The sequence below is a fragment of the Macrobrachium rosenbergii genome, chromosome 46, assembly GCF_040412425.1.
Source record: "Macrobrachium rosenbergii isolate ZJJX-2024 chromosome 46, ASM4041242v1, whole genome shotgun sequence".
Taxonomy (NCBI): domain Eukaryota; kingdom Metazoa; phylum Arthropoda; class Malacostraca; order Decapoda; family Palaemonidae; genus Macrobrachium; species Macrobrachium rosenbergii.
In genome coordinates, this window is record NC_089786.1 from 3,907,501 (window position 1) to 3,932,500 (window position 25,000).

At 40.5% G+C, this 25,000-nt stretch overlaps 1 protein-coding gene across 1 annotated transcript in view; it reads right to left on the minus strand.

Annotated features, from left to right (window-relative positions):
* LOC136830105 (uncharacterized) overlaps positions 1-25,000 on the minus strand; it is a 375,313-nt gene that overhangs the window by 101,866 nt on the left and 248,447 nt on the right. Inside the window, 9 exon segments of the mRNA XM_067089297.1 lie at positions 343-1,084; positions 1,117-9,719; positions 9,877-10,481; positions 10,534-15,271; positions 17,142-17,252; positions 17,805-18,326; positions 18,487-19,008; positions 19,177-19,290; positions 20,859-21,033. Of these exon segments, the coding sequence (XP_066945398.1) occupies positions 343-1,084; positions 1,117-9,719; positions 9,877-10,481; positions 10,534-15,271; positions 17,142-17,252; positions 17,805-18,326; positions 18,487-19,008; positions 19,177-19,290; positions 20,859-21,033 (16,132 nt within the window).

Sequence of the window (25,000 nt, forward strand, 5' to 3'; positions counted from 1 at the left end):
CCTGCAAATCTGAAGGGAAGTGGAAAAGTTTTTAAGTCCAAAAACACCGGGACGACTGCAAAAGCTCTGCACTAGGTTACTAAATGATCTTCTAAGGAAAAAAAATTCTAGTTAAAAGAAGATTTGTTACGTAAACAAACAAGCTTTTTTTGTACAATAGCTTTCAGGTCAATCGTACAAATCAAAATCAGTACTTCTATGGAAATCAGGGGAAGATCTGTACCAACTAAGGAAAGGATTTGCAAATCTGAAACTTTTTCTCTTGGGGAGGGAGGGAGCGAGGGTGGGGTTGGCCACAACACTCAAAATAAAACACCCGTGCAGTGCTGTAGGCCTCCACACCTTGGTATCTCTCAGACGGGGCGACGTTGGCCAGTCTTCACTTTGGGCCTGCGGGGCAGCAGCTGCCATCTCGGCGAGTGACGTCAGAGGTGTGTGAATAGAGTCAAATGTCTGGGATTGAGTCATACGGTCAGTCTGCTGTTGGAGTTCGTTAGTGGTTGGAGAGCTAATGACAGTTATGTGGTCTGGAAGGGTGGGAGTTAAAGGAAGATAAGTGCTCTCATCAGTCCAGTTTGCTAGACCGTGAGGGAGGTCAGCCTGCATAATTTCCGTCCTAAAAGTTCTCGGCGAACGATCGTTCCGATCATCTGAAAATGGTGGTGGTCCACGAGAACCAGAGCTATCATCATTATTACTACCGTTATCATTATCATCATCGCCATCATCATCATCATCCCCCTCTTGTAAATATTCACTCACCAGATCGGTCTCGATATTCTTGAACCTGGCGAGCATTTCTTGGTAATTCTTCTCAGCATCACAGTAGATCCACTGGTTGGTTACGAAGACATCTCCTGAGGCATGTTTCTGTAAGACTTCCTCATGGTTGATCTGACGGAGAATCTCGTCAACTTCCTTCTCTGCTTCAGACACTCGTGAGCGGTGACGTTTCTGGGGCCTTTCGTAAGATACTTTGAGTGACCTGGATGGCCTCTGAACTCTAGAGCGTTCCTCTTTCATGTCACTTTCTTTTTCATGTTTTACATCATCATCATCATCATCTCTTCACTAGGAGTGTGTTCTTCAATTTCGGGGCCAGTTTCTGGGCCAGACTCTTCTATAACTTCTACTTCTGGAAGTTCTATTCTAGGTACATAAGGCACAATGTCTTTTATACTCTCATCTTGATCTTCAGAGCAAGACGATCTCAAACGTCGACGACGCTCTTGTTTTGACACGTATTCAGTAAAACCTTCTTCATCTGTGGACACTGGGAGTTGGGGTTTGGGAGTTTCATCATCTCGCACAACAACTTTAACTGTCTTGGTAAGATAAAGGATAAATGACTTATCATCTTCAGGAATATCTTCTTCCTGTACCACAGGTTGGCCTGAAGCAACCACATCAGCCCATGAAGTATGCTTTCGTTCCTGAGAGAGATATTCATGGTAACTCTTTTCAGCTTCATTTACCGACTGCATATCATATTTAATAGAATCACTTACTTCAAGCTTTTCATCAACTAAGACCTGTGACTTAATCAAGACTTCCTTACTGACGGGCACAACTGTTTCATCCTCAGCCTCACTATAAACCACCTCATCATCTTCTGACACGTGGCCATTGACTTGTATAGTATCATAAGATTCAATTAACTGGGATTTTTTCAAACTCGTGACATCAGACACTTGTTGCTGGGGAACTGCCTTTTCACTAATTTTCTCCACTTGTTGCTGGGGAACTGTCTTTTCACTAATTTTCTCCACTTGTTGCTGGGGAACTGCCTTTTCACTAATTTTCTCCAAGGTTATTAATGGCTCTTTTATATACTCGTTATTATTATCGGGAAGTTTCTCTGTATCTGGATGTTGTACAGCAAGGTATTCGTGATACTTAGTTTCTGCTTCACTTATTTCAGATATGTTATAATCAGTAGCAGCAACAAATTCAGGTACAGAAGAGCTCTCCATAATTTGTGGTTCTTTTCTGTCTTGCTCGACAACTGCATCATTTCTTTGTAAGGCAACCTCTTGGAATTTTGTTTCAGCATCATTAATGGATGACATGTCATATCCCACTATTGAACACACAGTACATGGGATATGAGCAGAACTACTGTCACTTGGAATCTTGTTATCATTTGGTTCTTGTAAGATTTCATGTACAGTTTCACCTCTGGTAGTATCTAAAGGTGATGTATTCTTTTCCAGTGACTCTGTAAATTCAACATCAACATCTCCAGAAGATGGAGCTGGGTTCTTACAGGATTTTGCAAGATATTCATAATATTTAGTCTCTGCCTCATCAATTGCATTCATATCATAAGGAGAGGAGGAGGTTAATTCTGGGATAACAAGTGTTGGTTGCTCATTCTCCATAACTGCATCGTCACTGGGCTCCAGACGAGTATGTTCCAAAGCTCTAGTTTCAGTAGTTTCTGTCTGCAGCATTGGTTTCTCAGAATCTTCACTGATAGTAGTCTGAGTGACATCATCTATACAGACATGAGCAGGAGTCGGCATTTTTAAATCATGTGGAATTCCAGCTTCAACTGGATGACCGACTTCAGGAAAGTTTTCCACAGGAGATGACGTCTTGCACTGTGCAACATATTCATAATAATTCTTCTGAGCCTCATCAATCTCATTCATGTCATAAAGAGGCGAAGTAGATACAGGTTTGTCAGATATTTCGCCTGGTTTATGGGCAGTGGACACTACCTTCTCTACATCAAGCCTGTCAACATTATCAGTTTGGTCTAGCACTTCACTCTCATCTACATATTCGTACTTAATGTTCATAAACTCATAATACCTTCTTTCACAGTCTTCAATTTGCCACTTGTCAAGAGGAAAACTATCATAAATCACATATGCCTGAAGTACTTCTTCATGGCCAATCTGTCTAAGTATTTCATTAACCTCTCGTTCAGCTTCAGAAAGCTTTGAGTTTTGACGTTTTCGATTACTAAGTGTACGCTTTCTTTGCTTTCTTAACTGCATTTCATGAGGACTTTTCTTCTTTTCTTCTGGTCTTTTTCCTTGAAGACTAGCAGGTTCTTCATCAGAATCACTTTCAGTGTGTTTTACATTGCTTACATCTTCTTCTAAAACTGTGACCTCTTCTTCTACAACCTCTACCTCAGGCAACTCTATTCTTGGTACATATGGGACAATATCCTTTATGATATCTTCTTGTTCTTCCGAACAAGATGAGCGAAGCCGACGGCGACGCTCCTGTTTGGAAACAAATTCAGTGAAGCCCTCTTCATCTACACTAGTTGCAAGTTGAGGTTTGGGCTCATCGTCTGTGACAACAACTTTAATAGTCTTACGATGTAAGAGAATGAAGGCTTTATCATCTCCAGACTCTTCATCACTTTCTTCTGTTGCTACTGGCTTGCCAGTTGCAACAACATTAGCCCAAGATGTTGTATCGTCTTTCTGGGATGGGTATTCTTGTTCTTTAACACTTTCAACAACAAAAGGTGATGAATCTGAGTCTAGTAAGTCAGAAGAAGGTGAGAGACTTTCAGATTTCTGATCATCTGGTCGATCTGCTTCAAGAGCCATGTCCTCAATTACATGACTGGGGCTAGTAATTTCCAACTTTACATCACTATCCAATTTCTTGTCTTCTGGGGTCACATAGGCCTTGCTTGAATCTAAAGTCTCTTCAGATCTTGCATCTTTAGTTTCATCTAATTTTTCATCACCCATAACTCCTACATTTTCAGCATTGTCATGGTCTCCTTTCTGTCCCATTTCCACCTTATCAGCAGCTCCTGAATTTTGCAACCTAGTTTCTGATACACACTCAATCACATCTTCAATAATATCTTCAGTGCACGTAGAGCGAACTCGACGACGGCGCTCTTGTTTAGAAACAAATTCAGTGAAGCCATCTTCATCAACTACTGTTTGAACCTGAGGTTTATGTGGCTCTTCGTCAGTAACTACAACTTTTATTTGCTTGGGATGGTGCTTAACCCTGGTTCTATCATCTTCATGCACTTCATCTTCACCTGTTATGATAGTTTTTCCAGTAGCAACTACACTAGCCCAAGACGATGAACTGGTTTCAGTGGAAGGATCTTCTTTCCTTCTATCCAAAGCAACCACTGGGGAAATATCGGGTGACGAAGATTCAGTTTTCACATCATCTACTGTCTCCCTTTTTACTGAAGACCTGTACTCATGATAACGAGCTTCAGAATCACGAATATTATGAATGTCATATGTTATCAAAGGATTACTAATTTCTTGCACAGAGCTTATTTCTGAAGGTTGAGTGAAAGCTGATATCTGAAGGGATGTATCCACCACAGTGTCAGTCGGTTCATCATTATCTTCATCCTCCAGAGAAAAACCTCCATCTTCAATTATTTCCATCCAGTCATTAGCATGGTCAGGTACAGGTAGTGTGAATGCCTTTGGTGCTGTGACTGGTTGGGGTTCCTGAGATTTCTGTTCTTTGTCTTTTACATTTTGTACTGAGCTACTTTCCTGAACTGGAGTCTGGGGAATAAATTCTTCACAGACTGAAGTAGTTGTGCTTGCAATAGTATCATGAGTATAGTTACTTCTGTCCTCTGATGGAATATTCGAAGGAATCTTTTCAGCTTCATTGGTTGTTGAAGATAATGGTTTCTCTACAACTTGTGAAATAGGCAAAGTAACTTCTTCAGCAATATCTCTATCTTGTGAAGGCTCCAGTCTTGACTTGTACTGATTGTAACACATTTCTGCATCATGGATACCAAACACATCATACCATAGCTCCAATCCAAGGTAGAATGCTGCAAAAAGTCTATGTTCATCTACTTCATGATAAACTCTATGAAGTTCATCAGTGCTGGGTTTCAATGGAACCATATCCATTTTCTGTTCAGACTCTGAGATATTTGCAGTCTTCTTTGATGCAACCTGTTTTACCTTTGATTTTTTCTTTGACTTTTGAATCTCTGGCTCTAGATGGTCTGAAGAATCCTCTTCCTCTTCACTTGCAAGTACATCATAACGTCCACTTGTAGTTCGCTCCCTTCTTTTAGGTTTAGAATTGTCTTTCATATTGTCACTTTCCTCCATTACAGCATCAACTGCTTCTTTGATTTCATCTGTCATCTGGGAAGAACTGTGCGTCTTCCTCCTATACCTTTCCTTTTTGGATATGAATGCAGTAAAGCCTTCCTCATCTACAGAAGAAGCAGGGTTGCAAGTTTTCTGACTTTCATCTTCAGTAACCTGAATTATTGGTGGACTCTTATATACATATGCCTTTTTAGTTTCAGATGGTTCTTCTTCAGTTACTACTGCAGGAGTATTTATCAGAACTGAAGCATATGATGATCCCTGAGGCTGATCTGCAGAATTCTGGCATCCTTCTAAATTTGGTAAGCTAATGAATGATTCCTCCTCGGACTGAAGGACATTCCAGCCATTGTCTACTGTAACCATGTCTGCTTCAGGTGATATTACTTCTGTGTCTTCCATTAGAATCACTGGTGATTCACTGGAAGGATCTGCTGAAGTTTTCTCCTGTTCAACAGGAGCAAATTCACTTTCATCTTCATCATCCAAAGTAAATCCACCTTCCTCAATTATATCCATCCAGTCATTGATATGCTCAGGTAAAGCTATTTCAAACTTAGGTTTAGTCTCTTCTTTAGCTTGCGTTGGTGAACTCACATCAGATGGATGAACAGATGTCATTGCTTCGTGAAGGGCTTCTTCAATGTTAGGAACTGTCCTTTGTAATCCCAGTTCATCTTTCCTCTCAAGAACTCCAGGTAATTGCATGGCTACTTCATTATCTTGGTTACTAGGATGCTCTGCAGTGAAACTGACATGATGAAAATCTACAGTGGTATCATCAGCAGAAATCACTTTTTCTGATATATTCTTCACAACTGTTTCGGTAGATTCTTGAATTTCAGGGACTTTATCAGTAACTGTTTTACTTGGCTGAACACCAGTTTTATTTATATCCTTTCCTGTTGCTTCCTTTTCTCTTAAATTTACTGGATGACTCATTACTTCTGGTTTCACAAGTTCAGTTACTGAACATGGCACTCCCACCATATCTTTGAGGTCTGGTGTGACATCATGTGTCAATTCTTGCTTACCCTCTGTCACAGACTGAGTCATATCTTGTTTCACACTATCTAGATCTGCATTCTTGGGAGATGCCTTTGTACACAGCCCATCTCCAGAATTCTCACTGACACCAGAAACCCCTTCAGTACTTACACTTTCAGGCTCAGCTTTCTTCCCTTTAGCTTTTCTTGGCTTTTTCTTCTTGTTTTTGTAGTATTCATCACCAGGAATTGAAACCAGAGAACCATCACCAAAGGTCTGATGATCTTCACCTGCAGTTTTGCTCTTTCTTTCTTGAACTGATCCAAAAATAGCATCTGTGGTATCCAAACTTATAAACCCTCTCTCAGTTTCAGAAGTTACATTAACAGTATTCTCCAAAGGAGCACTTCTAGTTTTGAACAGTTTCTTTCTTTCCTCAAGTGGAGTCTTCATATTTTCTTCAGTGCTGGACGTTCGAGTTATTGGCCTCTGTCTCATCCACTGTGGTGTTAAAACAATGTCACTGGCGTCACTAACAGAAGGCAATGGACTTGCAGAGGATGGTAAGTTAGAGTCTAATGAGAAGAGAGGTGTTGAATCTGAGAAATTAATAGAAACATCTGTAGACAAAGATTTCCCCAAAGCACTTGAAGTTTCAGACAAATCAGTTAAATCTTCTGTTTCTGTATCTTCAATGTCAAGATGTACCACAGCAACATCCGACTCAGAAACAGTCTGTGCCTTAGCTTTAGGCAATGGGTTGAGATGTTCACTGCCCTTTTCAATGGTCTGTGCCTTAGCTTTAGGCAATGGGTTGAGATGTTCACTGCCCTTTTCAATGGTCTGTGCCAATGGGTTGAGATGTTCACTGCCCTTTTCAATGGTCTGTGCCTTAGCTTTAGGCAATGGGTTGAGATGTTCACTGCCCTTTTCAATGGTCTGTGCCTTAGCTTTAGGCAATGGGTTGAGATCTTCACTGCCCTTTTCAATGGAAGTCTCCATCACTACATTTGCAAATGGGGTTTCTACACTTGCTACTCTCACTTCATTTTTGTAATTTTTCCCAGGCTCTTTCATTTGTTTCTTATGTCTGTAATCTAACTCAGAAGGAGGTTCTTGTTTTGCAGGGTCTTTCTTATTCTGATAATGGGAAATACTTTCTAAACCTTCAGGCAAGGTCTCCTTTGGCACATCAGAAGGCGCGCTTTCATTTGGAACATAAGTTGCATGGACTACATGCTTCGATTTTATTAGGGTGCTGTAAGTTGTTGGAGTATCTGTAGTGGAAACAGGGAAATCTACTTCTTTCATTTGAGCCTGATCAACCTTTGTATCTAATGTTGTCTCCTCTGGTTCTTCATCATCGAGGCTAAAGCCACCTTCAGCAATTATTTCCATAAAATCATTTGCATGCTCTGGGAGAGGTAGTGCAAATGCAACCTTGTCTTTTTCGACATCTGGTTTTACAGTTTCACACACTTCAGCTGAAGGAGCAAGGTTTTCTGGTGCATGACTTGATGTATCAACAGGTGCTTCCTCTTCATCACTTAAGGTGAAACCTCCCTCTTGAATTATTTCCATCCAGTCATTTGCATGATCTGGCATTGGTAATGCAAAAGACTTAGCATTATTAACAGGCGCCACAACATCAGGGGTCTTTTCGTGATCATCACTCACCAGTTTGCTTTCTTTTGCTGGAACTTTGACATCCACCTGTTTCTTTTTATTGCTTGTTTCATCTTTAATTGCATCTTCCTTTTTGAGGTCTGACTGTTTCAGGGCAAGATCTTTCATGAAGGAGGCAGAACTGGGGAGATCAAATTCATTCATTTCAGACAATAATGGCTTATTTTCTGAAACAACTACAGGAGTATCATTGACTGAGGTTTCTTCTTCGTCATCTAAAGAGAATCCACCCTCTTGAATGATCTCCATCCAGTCATTTGCATGATCTGGAACTGGGAGACCAAAGGCTTTTGAGTCCTTGGACTGTTGATTATCATCTTGATCGTTTGATACCTTTCCAGCTTCATTTACATCATTAGTAGAGGGTGCTGGTGTTGGTTCTTCCTCATCATCTAAAGAAAATCCACCATCTTCAATGATCTCCATCCAGTCATTTGCATGGTCTGGAACTGGGAGACCAAAAGCCTTTGATTTCTCAGATGGCAAGGTCTGTCCTTCATTGTCAAGCTTTTCCGATACCTCAGTTGTTTTTGGTACACTTTCTCCCTCTCTACCCTCTTCAGTCTCACTCTCTTCATCTTCCAAGGAGAAGCCACCACCTTCTATCATTTCCATCCAATCATTGGCATGATCAGGAACTGGTAAGTTGAAGGAGGATTTCTTTGACTTGTCATCTTGCTCAATAATGATTTTCTGGGCTAACTGATCATCATCTGACCTGACATCAGTTAACTCCCACGGCTCCTCAACGAACTCCTTTTCTACTGGCTTACCATCAACAATGAAGATCTTCTTAATGATTTTCCTGTTAACAAACCTGCGCACAGGAGAGTCAGTGTTTTCTAGACCAGAATCAACTGTCATGCTATCTTTCATTTCTTCAGTGACATCTTCAGGTTCTTCGACTACTTCCTCTGTTTCAACTGGTTTTCCATCAATTAAAACTATTTTCTTTATTATCCTTGTTCTTATTATACGATGAGATGATTTCCCGGAAGGTAACTCAGCATGTTTTTTGGTGGCAACTGGATGAGACACACTGTTATCAAAATTGGGTGCCTCCTGTTCTGTCCTTTTGGTGTAAGGTACAGATTCTGTCACGCTGGTTATACTTCCAGTTCCATCGAACACCTCTTCAGTTACAAGTGGTCCGCTTGTAGTTTCAGGCATGATACTCTCTTCGGGTAATTCCCCAATCATCTCTTCTGACATTTCCACAGGTTCTTCAACAACTTCCTCTGTTTCCACAGGTTTACCATCAATAATTACAATCTTTTTGATAATTCTCCTTTTTATAACTTTACGAATAGTTGTGGTTGTAATTTCTGGTTCACATACAGTTTCAGTAGTTACACTTTCTCTAGGTAATTCCCCAGTCATCTCATCAGTTACATCCACAGGTTCTTCAACGACCTCTTCTGTTTCCACAGGTTTACCATCAATAATTACAATCTTCTTGATAATTCTCCTTCTTATAACTTGACGAATGGTCGTGGTTGTAACATCTGGTTCACATACAGTTTCAGTAGTTGCACTTTCTTCAGGTAATTCCCCAGTCATCTCATCAGTCACATCCACAGGTTCTTCAACAACCTCTTCTGTTTCCACAGGTTTACCATCAATAATTACAATCTTTTTGATAATTCTCCTTCTTATAACCTTGCGAATAGTTGTGGTTGTAATTTCTGGCTCACATATAGTTTCAGTAGTTACACTTTCTTCAGGTAATTCCCCAGTCATCTCATCAGTTACATCCACAGGTTCTTCAACAACCTCTTCTGTTTCCACAGGTTTACCATCAATAATTACAATCTTCTTGATAATTCTCCTTCTTATAACCTTACGAATAGTTGTGGTTGTAATTTCTGGCTCACATATAGTTTCAGTAGTTACACTTTCTTTAGGTAATTCCCCAGTCATCTCATCAGTTACATCCACAGGTTCTTCAACAACCTCTTCTGTTTCCACAGGTTTACCATCAATAATTACAATCTTCTTGATAATTCTCCTTCTTATAACCTTTGCGAATAGTTGTGGTTGTACCTTCACAATAGTTTCAGTAGTTACACTTTCTTTATAATTCCCCAGTCATCTCATCAGTTATAACAACCTCTTCTGTTTCCACAGGTTTACCATCAATAATTACAATCTTCTTGATAATTCTCCTTCTTATAACCTTGCGAATAGTTGTGGTTGTAATTTCTGGTTCACATACAGTTTCAGTAGTTACACTTTCTTTAGGTAATTCCCCAGTCATCTCATCAGTAATGTCCACAGGTTCTTCAACGACCTCTTCTGTTTCCACAGGTTTACCATCAATAATTACAATCTTTTTGATAACTCTCTTCCTTAAGATTTTACGAACAGTTGTGGTTGTAACTTCTGGCTGACTTATAGTTTCAGTAGTTACACTTCCTTCAGGTAATTCCCCAGTCATCTCATCAGTTACATCCACAGGTTCTTCAACAACCTCTTCTGTTTCCACAGGTTTGCCATCAATAATTACAATCTTCTTGATAATTCTCCTTCTTATAACCTTGCGAATAGTTGTGGTTGTAATTTCTGGCTCACATATAGTTTCAGTAGTTACACTTTCTTCAGGTAATTCCCCAGTCATCTCATCAGTAATGTCCACAGGTTCTTCAACAACCTCTTCTGTTTCCACAGGTTTGCCATCAATAATTACAATCTTCTTGATAATTCTCCTTCTTATAACTTTTATTCATAACATCTGGTTCACATACAGTTTCAGTAATTACTCCTTTGCCATCTATAATCTTATAACTCCTTCTTATAACCTTGCGAATAGTTGTGGTTGTAATTTCTGGTTCACATACAGTTTCAGTAGTTACACTTTCTTTAGGTAATTCCCCAGTCATCTCATCAGTTACATCCACAGGTTCTTCAACAACCTCTTCTGTTTCCACAGGTTTGCCATCTATAATTACAATCTTTTTGATAATTCTCCTTCTTATAACCTTACGAATAGTTGTGGTTGTAATTTCTGGCTCACATACAGTTTCAGCAGTTACACTTTCTTTAGGTAATTCCCCAGTCATCTCATCAGTTACATCCACAGGTTCTTCAACAACCTCTTCTGTTTCCACGGGTTTACCATCAATAATTACAATCTTTTTGATAATTCTCCTTCTCATAACTTTACAAATGGTTGTTGTTGTAATTTCTGGCTCATGTATAGTTTCTGTAGTTGCACTTCCTTCAGGTAATTCCCCAGTCATCTCTTCATCCACATCCATAGGTTCTTCAACAACCTCTTCTGTTTCCACGGGTTTACCGTCAATAATTACAATCCTTTTAATTATTCTGGTTCTTATTACTCTATGAGATGATGTGGTTGTAATTTCAGGTTCACTTGTGAATTCTGTTGTGACAGTTTTACAAGGTGACTCCCCAGATTTTTCTATGTTAACCCCCAACTTTTTACCAACAAATTCTTTAGTGTCCACAGGTTTATCAGCAATCACACTTTCAGCTGTCAAAATCTTTTCATTGACATTCCTACTAACTTTTTCATTTAATGGCTCTTCTTGAACTTCACTACCCTCTACTACTCTTGTTTGTTCATTTTCATCACACTCCATATCTTCATCATCTAAGGTAAAACCACCTTCTTCAACTAACTGCATCCAATCATTTGCATGCTCTGGGACAGGTAAATTATATGGTTTTGGAGATGCATGCTTTACGCTCGAAACATTTTCTTGGTTCACTTCGTCTTTGCTAATTTCCGCAGACTTATTTTCTTCATCTTGTGACATACCAGAACCATTCTTGTCAAAGCTTTTAGACTTCATACTTCCTATACTGATTTGAGATGTTGTTTGTTGTAACATCTCAAAACTTTTCTCCAAATCTTTATTCTTTTGAGATGTCTTATCCTCTTTTTCACATCCAACACTGGCACTGGACTGAGTTACATCTACAAGGGATGAAGATGATTCTCTCAAAGGGGAGCTCATCAAATCTTCAACTGAGGATTGTTTTTCTTGGTTCTGAAACACCTCCATGAATGGGTTTCTAACATGCCTAGCACTAGCCTTATCTTCAAAGGATGTAGAAGGGGGAATAGGTGCCTCTACTGAAGATACACTGCTGGTATCTACAGGAGCTAAAGTTTCTAAGGTGGAGGGGTCAGGGTGAGTTTGTGATATGAGGTCAATAGGGCCACTGTTAGGAAGCTCTTTATAGGACTTTGCCACTTGCTCAGGTACTGCTACAGCTACAGGTTGGACCACAGTATGTTTTGAAATAAGTGATGTATCACCAGAGACAAGTGTTTCAGGTTTGATCTCTTTAGTCTTCGTAGTTTTCTGCTTAAGATTCCTCACATTTTCATCTAAATCCTTTTCTTTGGATATATTGTTTACATTTCCTTTTTCCTTCTTGATCTCCTTACTTGCAGTCTTTTGTGTATCAATTTCAGACATCTGCACAGTTTTTGTATCTATTTCTGTGCTTCTGGACATTGCTGATTTTTTCTTTTCAGCTTTATTTGTCTTATTTTTAACTTCAGACTTCTCTTCTTTAGTCAGACTATCCAAAGAAGTTTGTGATTCTGTCTTAGAGGTTGATGACAGTTCAGTTTTCTTAGACTTTCTAGATCCCTTTCTCTTTGCTTTGTCATCATCAGGAGGCACACTTGAAGCCTTTTGAGATGGATGCGGTTGGATCTTACCACTTTTCTCCATTTCCTCTATCTCTCGGAGTGCCTTTTCCAAATCATCTTCCTCATCCTTTGCACTAGATCTGTTACGTTTCTTCTTTTTCCTACGTTTATCCTCACCATCAGCTGCTTTTGAAGTTGGTGCCTGTAATACATCTTTATCAGAGGTAGATTTCCTGTCATCAAGCTTCACATCAGGCTGAATGACATGTGTTTCAATACACTTCGTGTCTTTAGTTTCATATGTGATTTCAGTGATACTTTTACTTGTTTCTACTGTGATGTCCATCTCAGCGTTCTCTTCAAATGAAACGTCAAACTTATCAAACTGTTCCTCTGTGTTTTCAACTTCTTTCACTATCACCGGTTCATTAACCTTTTCTGATTTATGATCTATCTTTCTCATCTTTGAGGATTCTCTTTCACAGGGTTCAGAAGTCCCATCAACTTTTCTTCTTCTTGCACTTTTGGATCTTGATCTACGGTTTGGACTCTCTTTGAATAAGAGGCCAGGTATATAACATTCTAATTTCGAAGGATCTTCACTCCCCTTCAGTGTATCGGAATCTTTGACTGCTGTTACTGTAATTGAAGGTTCGAAAGACTTCTTTTCCAGTGGTTCGCTACTTTCTTTCTTATCTGTATGAATTACAGGTGTCTGTTGCTGCGCCATGACTTTGATAGATGGCTCTTCACGTCTTTCAAGTTTTTCAGGAACTGAAGGTCCTTTAACATAAGACATAACAGACTTGAAGGCTCCGTACGTATGTGTAACAACAGCTGATGGCGCTGCTTTAAGGCCTATAGCTAATATCTGAGCATATGAAAGCTTAGATCTATCTACAGCCTGTGAAGTTTCATATGCTGACATGGACTCTGATGAAATAGGCTGTTTACTCTCAATTACAGTCTGTTCAACTACAGCCTGTTCAACTACAGGCTGTTCTTGTGCAGAAGAGGACTCAAAAATCATAGATGGTACTTCTGTAATGTCATTATTTTCTATATCCTCATCTTCATGATATTGTTCAGGAGTTTCAGGTGGTGTTATCATGGGTGGGGTCAAAACTCTTTCAACAGACATCATTCTTGTTGTGAGTTCCTCTGAGGGGGGTTGGTCAATAGGAATAGTTTGGTACTCATTAGTTGCTTCAGTGGGCTCTTGATAATCATTTATTTGTTGAGTATAGGTTTGTACACTAATTCCATCTGAGATGTAACTGGTAGTTACAGGATATTGGCCTAGATCCTGATAAAATGTCATATTGTTCACTTCATTACCCATTGACATAACTTGCATAGAGCTCTCCACAGTTTCTACAGGAGGCTGCATAGTTTGCACACCAACTGGATATTCATGATGATACATGGACATCCTGACAGCTTGCTGATATGTGGGATCATGAGGCTGTGACATTGAAATGCTTTCTGTTAGATATGGGTTTTCTTCAATATAACCAGGGTATGACTGCATACAAGTTGCAGTTTCCTCTAATGGTTGAGCTGGTGGTGGTATATCTGTGTTTACACTATCTGGTATCATTTCTTGCATAGCATATTCATCCATGGTTACACTAGCCTCTTCAGGAACTGCCTGTTCTAGACTCTCCATGTAAGTTTCAGATGATACAATTTCATCTCCCAACTGATTTAAATCTGTTTCACTTTTGTCTGAGGATGAGTGAAACTCAATTACCTTTTGAGAGACATAGGTCTGTCCTTCATGTTGAGATTTCATTTCAATTCTACCCTTCAAAATATCTGCATAAGTTATCTTACCATCCCAAAATGGTGTAGCATAAGTGTAAGATTTTTCATGAGTTGTCATTGGCTGCTCTTGTTTACTTACAGTAACAATTTTTGCTGATTCCTGTTGTACAACTTGAGGATTTATTTTTGGGCTATCTGTTGGACTGGTTTTGGGTGTTACCATAGGAGTATCTTTAGGGCTTTCCCTTGGGCTAAATCTTGTTCTTGAATAAGGTACATTTCTTGGGCTGCTTCTTCGACTGCTCCTCCGGCTTGGAGCATCATAGTAAATTTCTTCTTGGGATTCTGCTGAATGACATACATCACTCTGCTGCTCTACAGGAGGTTTCTTACGAACACGTCTTTCACGGTTTTGTATGTACCTGGTTGATCTAACATCTTGATCATAAGTTTCAGGTTTGTGGGTTCTTCCATAATGCTGCTGCCGTGCTTTGTAATGTGCAGGCTGCTTTTCCTCTTTTGGAATATCATATTGTTCTTTGACAACAGCAATGCTTTCTTTATCAATAACTGTAGAGGCTTCTTGTCTGCTCTGATCATCAGCTAAAGATGGTGTACTTGATACAGATGATATTTGAGAAGTTGTCATGGGCAGTGGTGCTTGGGGTACTTGCTGTGTTGAGTTATCAACAAGAGCCTGACCAAACACTCCCGGGCTTTTGCGTCCTGCAGCTACATCTGCCCAAGTTAATGGTAAATTAGCATCGGGATTAATAAGTACTGAAGATGACTGTTGTTGAATGCTGCTCTTCATAGAAGTTAGGGATTTCACTTCATTATCTACACCATCAATGTCACTACTTGATATTTCTTGAGTGATTACTACTTGAACATCTTGGGGATGAGGTTCAATGAGGTCTGATCTGGGTTGCATGGGTGAGATTTGGGCCTCCTCCTCAGGTTGCATATCAAGCGAAGAAGTAAGAGTGCTCGTTTCGGTCGTCTCAAGCAATAGCTCGGTCGGAATCACCTCACAGGGGTCAATCTGGTAGATTCGTTCGGTGAGCTCGACAATTTGTCGTTGCTGCGATTCATACTGGCCTTGGAGCACCTGTGGTATGCAGTCCCGGCAAAGAAGAGTGGCATTGTAAGTGGATTGGATACACACAAGCTTTGCATTAAACAATGTTTACAAAAGTGTTAAAAAAGGATTGGATGAAAGGGACAAACTGTTTGCTAGTTATGAAAGAACCAGAATGGCACATGGAATGTATATTAAGGCTGCGTTTCATTTCCCTGCTCCCTAACTGGAAAAGGGAAGCACCACAGAAAAGGATAATAAAGCTAGGATGCTGGATGGTATGGAAAGAGAGAGGTAGGCGTCCTACTAGGTGTCAAGGGGTGCAGTGTCAGGAGTACCCCGCAGATTAAGGAGTTTGATACGCTCATTCCGCGCACTGATCTTCGACTGAATGGCTCTGATCCTCTCTCGGCAGGCCTGTGAGTGGACATTGGATGCCAATGTTTCAGAAACCAATAACCAAAGATAGTTTTTCACAATACCTGTATTTTTAGGGGGACATAGCTATATGCAGTAAAGTAACCATCACCTAATTAGTATTGTAAAGCAAGTTACTTATTTTGTTCAAAATTGGAAGCAATACTCATTATCAGAGGTATAGACACAGTGTACAAAGCCACATAGAAAAATATATATAAAGAAATTTTGTCAAATATTTGTTAATCAATTCTACTACGGAAGCGTGTTAACCATGATTTACAGCAGATATCAGCTCAGTAAGACGACAAAGGCGTAAGTGACAAGAGCCATGGACACAAGTGACGAAGATTTTGACGTACAACATCAAATTGTTACTAACCACATCTGCTCAACGCAGAGCTTCCTCATTTGCAAAATTAGCTCAAATGTAGTAAATCACATATATGCACAAGCAGTTAATCATCATTACTGAACATTGCAGAGAAAGGGGACCCAATGCCTATTGGGAACACGGTGTATGAGATTTAGTAGCATTTGCGAGTAATTAGGTAATGCACATTAAATTATATCAGTTTCCTTTGTTTACCATGAGAGAGGATCTGTTCATAACCCAGGAAACAAGAAATGGAAAGCAGCCAACCTTGTAACTAAAATATTATTAAATAATACTCAAAGGATCCCAATGCACAGGCCACCTTCTAGCAGCCAGAGCCTACCATTTTTGTGGTAACAAAATGAAATGCTTGAGTTCCAGTGGAAGGCTGCACACTATTTGTGTGCATGTGCCTTCGTGGTAATACAGCCACTTCATTTTCCTCACATAAAATGGCAAACTCCAGCCACTAGGAAATGGTTCGTGAGTATGGGTCCGAATGACCTTATCTCTATAAACCCATATTTTTCTATCATTACTGTACTGTATTTACATATTCTAACTGTATTAATTACTCTACAATCTCTACATGTATATATTTGTTACTTTAAAGTAATCTTTTCTTGTAATGAAGTCAGTTTTATCTGAATGAATCTTCTGAAAAGTGCTTCTGTCAAAAGCTACAAGCAAATAAACATGATCTGATCAATTGGTGGTACTAGCAGAAGAAATTCTTGCTCAAACAGCATGATGCTTAAAGATTAATTGCCTAAAGGCACTCGAGAGACTACAATTTTGCTAGTTCACATTTGTCAAATGAATTAATGGTTTATAAATCTTTTATGGCAATTATTATTAGATCTTCCATTCATTGTCCATATGAGTTTCTAAATTATCTATGCACTTGAAATCAACTATGCACTTTGATGGTGTCTGTCTCCAACAAACATGAAATCTAAACAGCAACAGGACATGTATGTAGAATGCCAATACATATTTGGAGACGTTGTCTACGACTACTCATGCACAACCAATGAATGGTAAACATGAGTTCAGCTCTGTTAGTTGACCACCAATAGACAGGAAAACGAACAACATTACACTTACGTTCTGCTCTGCCACTGCCTTGTCCCTATCACGGGGACTATAAGTGGGACTCGACACTAAACGCAGCTGTTGCTCCACCCCAACCATCTGCTGCCTTAATCTTTGTATTTCCTGGGGGAGAAAGGAGAACAACATTAAAAAGGATGCCTTGCAACATCAAATAGAACTTGTAGAGTTAAGAAATGTGATAACACAATGGCTAAGGTACCTTTACCTCAGATCCTTCTGTTGAGTATAAATTCCAAATGCTAATTAAGACTGTCAAGAAGGATAATAAGGTGAAGGTATGTTGATACGAAGTACATGCATGAGCATATTTTGGCTTTTAAAAGAGTACAGCATGCTTAGTTAAATCCAAGTCTAAAGTAGTTACAGATTGAACATTAAAGATTGAACCTCAACTTTTTTATATTCTCATGTAAAGTCACTTCCAAGCCAAACTAATATACTATTCAAGTGTTAAACAGGGAATGTATATATCAACCAGGGTATTATGGACTTGCAAAAAGAGCACAATTTAGTATATATTGTTAGATGGCATTCTCTCTGAAGGGGACTGAAAGTTAGCCTGAAACATCTAATGACAAAAGTAACCTAGCTTATACAGATTTCATGGAACAAACTGAGGAGGTAAATATAGGTTACCCTTTTACCAATACTTACCTGTTGGTAGGCATCCATCTGATGGACACATGCCTCCAATGTCTTACAATCTTCCTTCACAGTTCCTTGCAGCTCCTCCAAACGCATCTGCAGCTGTTCATTTTCGTGGGACACCTGAGCCTCAGCACACATCCGGTCCCGGAAGTGAACTTGCAGCTTCTCCATGGCCATCACCAGCTTGGTCTTCTGGATGGTGACATCCGCAAGAACCTTCTCACGAGCGGCCAACTGGTCACGCAGTGAACGCTTCTTGTTCTGTGGGTTGTCTAGCGACTGCCGCGTCTTCTCAATCCAGCTAGCCACGTCTTTGGATTTGCGTTCACACTGCTCCCATTCTTCAGCCATCTCTTGCAATAAGGCCATGACCTCCTTCAGGTTGCTCTCAACGTCTGACTTTTCTTGCTCCATCTCTGCTTGCTTGTCCGTCAGTGGTCCGACATTGGAGACCTGACTAATCTTTGCCAGTTCGGAGGTCATCTCGGATACTTGCTTGTTGGCCCACTTGCAGTCTTTCACCGCAGCCTAAACACAGGGCAAAGAAAAAATGGGAAAAATGGACAATAATAATCAAGAACCACAAGAAAACGAAAGGAAAGAGACTCAAATTTTCTTAAGGGTTCACATAATGAAATCTAAACTGTATCACCACCCACATACATTCAACAGTAAGTTAGATACTCACAGCATATTCCTGCAGCTTTCCACGTGCCTCAGGTAAGGTGGCGAATTTCAATGGTTCCGAAAGGAAGTTCCTCTGCCTTTCGACCCAGCTGCGCAGTGAATTATACAGCTGAATGAACGTTTGCCATGATTCTAGAGAGTCGCCAACCTGAGCCTTCTTGTCTTCCAACCAGTTTCGAACCTGTTGCAGCTGATCAGTCAATGATGCAATCGTGTTGGATACAAGTTCCCTCTCGTTCTGGTTACTGGTTCTCTGGCATATCATGTGGCCATGGCGAGTCAGGCGTTCCAGTTGGTCTGTGACGCTGCCTATTTCACAATGAATTTCTTGCAAGAATTCTTTGAGAGTGTGAGGCTCTACGCTCTTGTCTTGCACTTTGGCCTCGGCAGACTGAATCCATGACTGTACTGACTCTACATCCCGATTATACTCGAAGCGGATGGTGCGAGCTCGTTTCGCTTCCTGGTGTTCATCCTCCATCTTGGCTACTGCACTTTCAGCCTCCAACTCAAGACTTGTTAGCTGATGGGGAAATGAGGTGAAGGAAGTGAGACATGGGGGAAAGAATAAAGAAAATACACCGACAGCAATCTAGCAATCTGGTAACAAAGGCACAGAGAATGGACAAAACAAATTACATGGTAAATCTCCTTTGACAAAACAAGAATAGGCTAAGAGACACTATAATACCTGTGTTCCAATCTCCTGTGGAAGGGATCGCCCCTCTGTTATGTAGTGACTCTTGGTCTTTGATATGAGCTGTCTGGCCTCACCAGCGGCTTCAGACACACGATGTCCAATAATCTGGAAAAAACAGGAATATCTTTTGGTGAATAACTTACCTTGTGTCCATATACCAAACAAACAAACACATACACACACGCACACACACGCAACAGCTAAGTCTCTACCCCAAATAAAAGCTAGTAAAACTACAGTTCGTAAAAAAAATATCAGAGCACACTAGTACAAGGTCAATCCTAATGATTGCCAAACCTACAAAGAACCATTGCTCTCCTTTTCTTAAAAAGATAAGATTTACTTTTATACAGGTAACGTTTATTCTGAATTCTACTGTACTGTACCTAGTTAATTATTTAAATGTATATATATACATATATATATATATATATATATATATATATATATATATATATATATATATATATATATATATGACAGATGGCGAGTCATGGACTAAAATGACATGTCACAAAAGGATTTTTTGCAACGCGAGAAAAACGTAACAATCACTGAAGTCCCAAGCAAGTGATATAAAGCCCCTTGGTGCCACTGAGGGCAACGCCATGCTTAAGTGTCGACGCGGGAGTGCCAGGATTGGGTGCCAAGATTTCTTTTTTTCTCTTCATTTCTGATCTACATTTAGAAGTGTAGCCAATGCAAAGCACGCTTGTGGGAGGTGAATTTAACCTGAGATGTGATTATTTCTGTTGGGAGATGTTTCTTCTGCTAGTAATTTTTTTTTTAAATTGAGATAACCCACAAGTTCTGTGTATGCAAAGAAAGTGAATGACGTTTGAAGTGTGCTTGCAAATAAAATCATGTTTACAAAAGCCGCAGTTCAAATCTGTCTTCACATATACTTGTACATTTGTCGTCATGTATGCATTCTAATGACAGTGAATGGCGTTTGAAGTAGTCACAAATAAACATGTCTTTAAAACAGCAATTCAAATCTTTCCTCATATATGCATCTGAATGGAAGTGAATGACATCTGAAGTGTGTTTACAACCAAAACTGTCTTTAAAACATGTACTGTACATGTCTTTAAAACATGTCTTCATGCGTGCATTCGAATGACAGTGAATGCCGTTTGAAGTGTGTTTACAATCAAAACTGTTTACAGCTGAAACTGTTTTTACAAAACGTACATCTGTCTTCATATATGCATCTGAATGAAACTGAATGACGTTTGAAATGTGTTTACAAAGGAAATTCTTTAAAACAGTAGTTAAAATCGGTCTTCATAAATGCATCCGAATGGAACTGAATGACGTCTCAAGTGTGTCTACAATCAACACTGTTTTCATCAAAAACTGTCTTTACAAAACATGCACACCTGTCTTGACGTATGCATTCGAATGATATATGAAGTGTGTTTTTACAATTGAGACTTTACATCTAAAACTGCCCTTTAAACATGTCAATCTGTCTTTCACATATGCATCTGAATGAAACGGAATGACGTCTGAAGTGTGTTTACAATCAAAACTGTCTTTGAAACATCCACATCTGTCTTGACGAATGCATTCGAATGACGATGTAAACACGGAGGAGGAGGAGGAGGAGGAGGAGGAGGAGGAGGAGGAGGAGGACGTTCTCCACGCATCAATATCTCCCCAGCACGTACTTGGAGCTTGTCCTGCACGGCGCTGTGGTCGTGGTGATAGACGTCGACTGCGGCAATTTCACTCGTGGCTTCCTGGAGGGTCCTCCTCGCGTTCGCCAATTGGCCCTGGAGGTGTTCGATGAAGGACGCCTCGCCGCTCAACCAGGTTAACTTTCCTCGGAGGCTCTCGACCAACCTGAAAGACACGCAGGACGAACGAAAAAAAAAATATATGAGACGAAGCGGCTTGAAATGGTCACTGAAAGAGAAGTCATGCAATCAGATTTTGTGAAAACTTTTTTATGGAGTTTTTGATAATAATGCTGTCACTACATAGACGATCTCATGAAGTATATATTTTTTTATCACGTTACTGTTAACAATGCTGTCATTATAGAGACGGTATGATCAAATGGTCTATTGACAGTAATGCTGTAGAGTCATAGAAGATTTGACGAGACGTGCAGTGAAATGTTATGTTGTCGAACCGTAGACTTATTCCCAATCGCCCTTCCCACAGGTAGTTTCCCCAATATTCTGAACACAGAACAAAATCCTGAATGGAAATGAATACATGAATTGACATTAACCAACACCACTTCCTTATTCTTAAAATGTGTGTGTGTGTGTGTGTGTGTGTGTGTGTGTGTGTTATGAGAATTCCCGGAAAGTGTTCATGGTTATTACTCCATCAGACGCAATCACAAAAAAAAAGAAAAAAATTTAACATGAAAAACTTGTTTGAATAAAAGAGAGCGGAAGTAGACAAGAAGCCTTCAGAAAATGATAGATATGAATGGATCTGATGTTTAACATCAATGTAAAACATCAGGTAACATAGATGTTTACTTCAACAAGTGTAAACGGTCTGAATTTACAAACATCTGTAAGGATTTACGTTCGTGTAAGAAGGGAGTTACGTGTGTGTGTGTGTGTAACCGAACAGCCGGGTAAGGGTAACGATAGAAATCCTTCATACCAGAAAAGAGCGAGACCAGACCAAGCGACAGAGAGAGAGAGAGAGAGAGAGAGAGAGAGAGAGAGAGAGAGAGAGAGAGAGAGTATTGATGTGTAAGGACTGTCTGGCCATTCGGTTCGTTCTCTACAATTTTTTTTACAGTTTTTTTACAAGAGGATAATTGTGTACGTCTCAGGAAGGAAGTCACAGAGTTCCTTTCCGGATGACTGTCGCCAATACATCAATACACTAAAGCATAAATTTCATACATTTCATACACAAGTCTAAATACAGATATGGTCATATGGCATGTATCAGATACAATCAATTTTAGCAACCCACGTCACCCCACCATCCTCCCATATGTCAAGTTACCATTTCACATAAAAAGATTATTTTTGAATCTTTACCTTTTTTTGAAGTTTTTTTTTTTTTTGAGGAAGTCTATTTAATTTACTGTATCTAAATACAATCCACACACCTATCAACTATGAGATCTTGGTTGGTCTTCTTTTAGTTTTTGGACTTTCAGGATATATATAATTATATATATCTATATATATATATATCAGTTCCTGAACAATTTTTTTTAAAATGTTTTGAATATCTTTTTTCCAAAAGATATTCCAAAATAGGAAGAGGAGAGAAAGTTGCTACGATACTTAAGGTATAAAAATATACAACTCTAAAAGTCTTGTCCTTTTTATTTTCCTCTTTCTCTCTTTCTCTCTCTCTCTCTTGATCTATCTTTCTGTGTCTTTCCTCGAGTTCATCATAGGGATTATATACTACTCAAGGATTTAATTTCGGTTTCGAACTTGAAATTGACAAGTCTGTTCCGTTGCTGTCACGATACACCGGCCTGCGATTGACTGTTTGATCTACCGTCGAGTCGAAATAAAAAATATATATATATATATATATACTCTGACAGCGGACCATATACACACAAATCCGAAGTGACTAAGAGATCAGGGATGACTTATAAGTCTCAAGTCTATGGTTATGGAAGTCTTATTATTATTATTAATGTTTCCTTAACAGCATATTTCATCCAAGACTAGCATTGCATCACAATGAGGTCAGACTTTTCTGAAGCCTTGATTTTTCGCCAGACTTCTAAGTCTCTCGAATTTTTCGAAGTCTGGTTTCATAGGGCTATGATGAAAGAGATTTCGAGGGAAGGGAGGGGGGTGTAGCGATGTCTCCCCCTCTCTTTTCTTCTTCTTCTTCTTCTTCTCTCTTCCTCTCTCTCTACCCCCAAAACGCACTATTGATTTCGCGCTTGTAAGCTGCCAAGGTCACTCAAATAACACACACGCTTTAATTTGCACAAGGGGGGAAGAAACCGTGAAATGCAAGTAAACTTTTTTCCATGGGGGTGTGGGTGGGGGGGCTGACCACTTTCTTTTAACGATCCCCCAAAAGACATGAATCGTTCGCTCTCGCTTTGTTTCACGGGGGGGGGGGGGCCTTTTGTAAAAAAAAAAAAGCTTCTCTGTCACGGCCCCAGACAATATGGGTCAATATGGGTCTCTCTCTCTGCTACTATTATTATTTTTTGTTTTATTTTATTTTCCTTCTCTTCTGTGATTTTCTGAATCGCGACACCTTTCGTCACAACGTGAGAGGTCCCTTACGTTACATTTTGTTTCCTTTCTCTCTCTCTCTCTCTCTCTCTTTCTCTTTCCTGTCACGAGTTCTTGTATTAAAAAAAAAAAGGTTGTCCTCTTTTGTGCAGGGAGAGAGAGGCCGAAACACTGTTTTGAAAAGGCAGCACAGTTCTGTCTTTGTAGTTCTTAAGAGTAATAAGAATAATAAGAATAATGAGCGGCGAATTATAATAATAATGAAGAAGAACTGTAGTCACGCCATGCTATCTCTCTTCATTCTCCCGTCGGGGGGCAGGGAATTCAGACGAGCTGCTGCTGCTGCTGCTGCTGTGTCCCTCGAGTTCCTGCTGCTGCTGCTGCTGCTGCTGCTGCGGCTTCGTCTTCTGCTGCGGCTGTGCCTGCTGCTGCTGCCTCCGCATTCTGCTTGGGGGATTCACAACCTGACTGGGCACTCCTACTGCTGCTGCTGCTACTCCAGCAGAAGGGAAGATGAGGAACAACGTCGAGGGCGTCCTCGGGGAAACAACGACAGGGAGCAACAGCGGCGGCGCCTCCGTCGACTACAGCACTACTTCTCCGACATGAGGAACGGAGGCAATGAAGTCTGCCCATGTTTCCTCCACGCGGCTGTCTGTGTTAATGTGGTGGTGGTGGTGGTGGAGGTGATTGGTGGAGGTAGAGGAGGTGGTGGTGGAGGAGGTGGAGGAAGGATGAGGAGAGGAGAGGGGAGGAGGAGGACGACGGGAGCCTTTCCTCTCTCTCTCTCTCTCTCCCCCCTCCCTCCACCGGCCCCGTCTCTCCGCCAGCCCCCTCACTCTCTTTCTCCCCCAATTCCCCTCCACCACAACCCTCACCCAGACACTCACACACACACACACACACACACACACACACTCACACTCTCTCTCTCTCTCTCTCTCTTTCTCTCACACACACACACACACAGTGCTGCTGTCCAGGGCTGCCAACAACACGCAGCAGCAGCAGCAGCAGCAGCCGACAGCCGACGGATGGGGAGGGCGAAAAAACTCGAAGTTTCCATCGTGAAAGCAAAAGGGCATCGAAAATGCAGGCACGCCTGGACGTGCCCATACCCTCAGTCTTCCTACTGACCCGGTCGCCATGATATGACACCGCTTAGAGACGGCGCTACGGCCCCTAGAAGATGTTCTAGCATCTTCTACCGGCTTGCGTGACGTCACGCCGGATTTTCGAGAGAGGGCCATGATGACGATGGTGATCCATGCGCCACCACCGACCACGCTCATGGCGAGGAAGGGGCAACCTTTTGCATTTCGTCAAGTGAATTTTGCCTTCTTGCCGATTCATCAGCTACGTGACATATTTCCCTCCTACTCCGAGAGGGAAGTAGATTGAATCTCTCCTTGTTTATGTCGTTAAGCTAGGTCAGTGACGTTCGGCATGAGAGGAGGTCAAAGGGGAGGAAAGGGGAGAGAGAGAGAGCGAGAGAGAGAGAGAGAGAGAGATTTCTGACATCTATGGTTAAAAAGGGTCTGTTGCCTACTTGGGCGTGATTACTTGTATATAAAAATGTTGCTACGTTTCCTCTCAACGCGCATTCCACGCTTGGT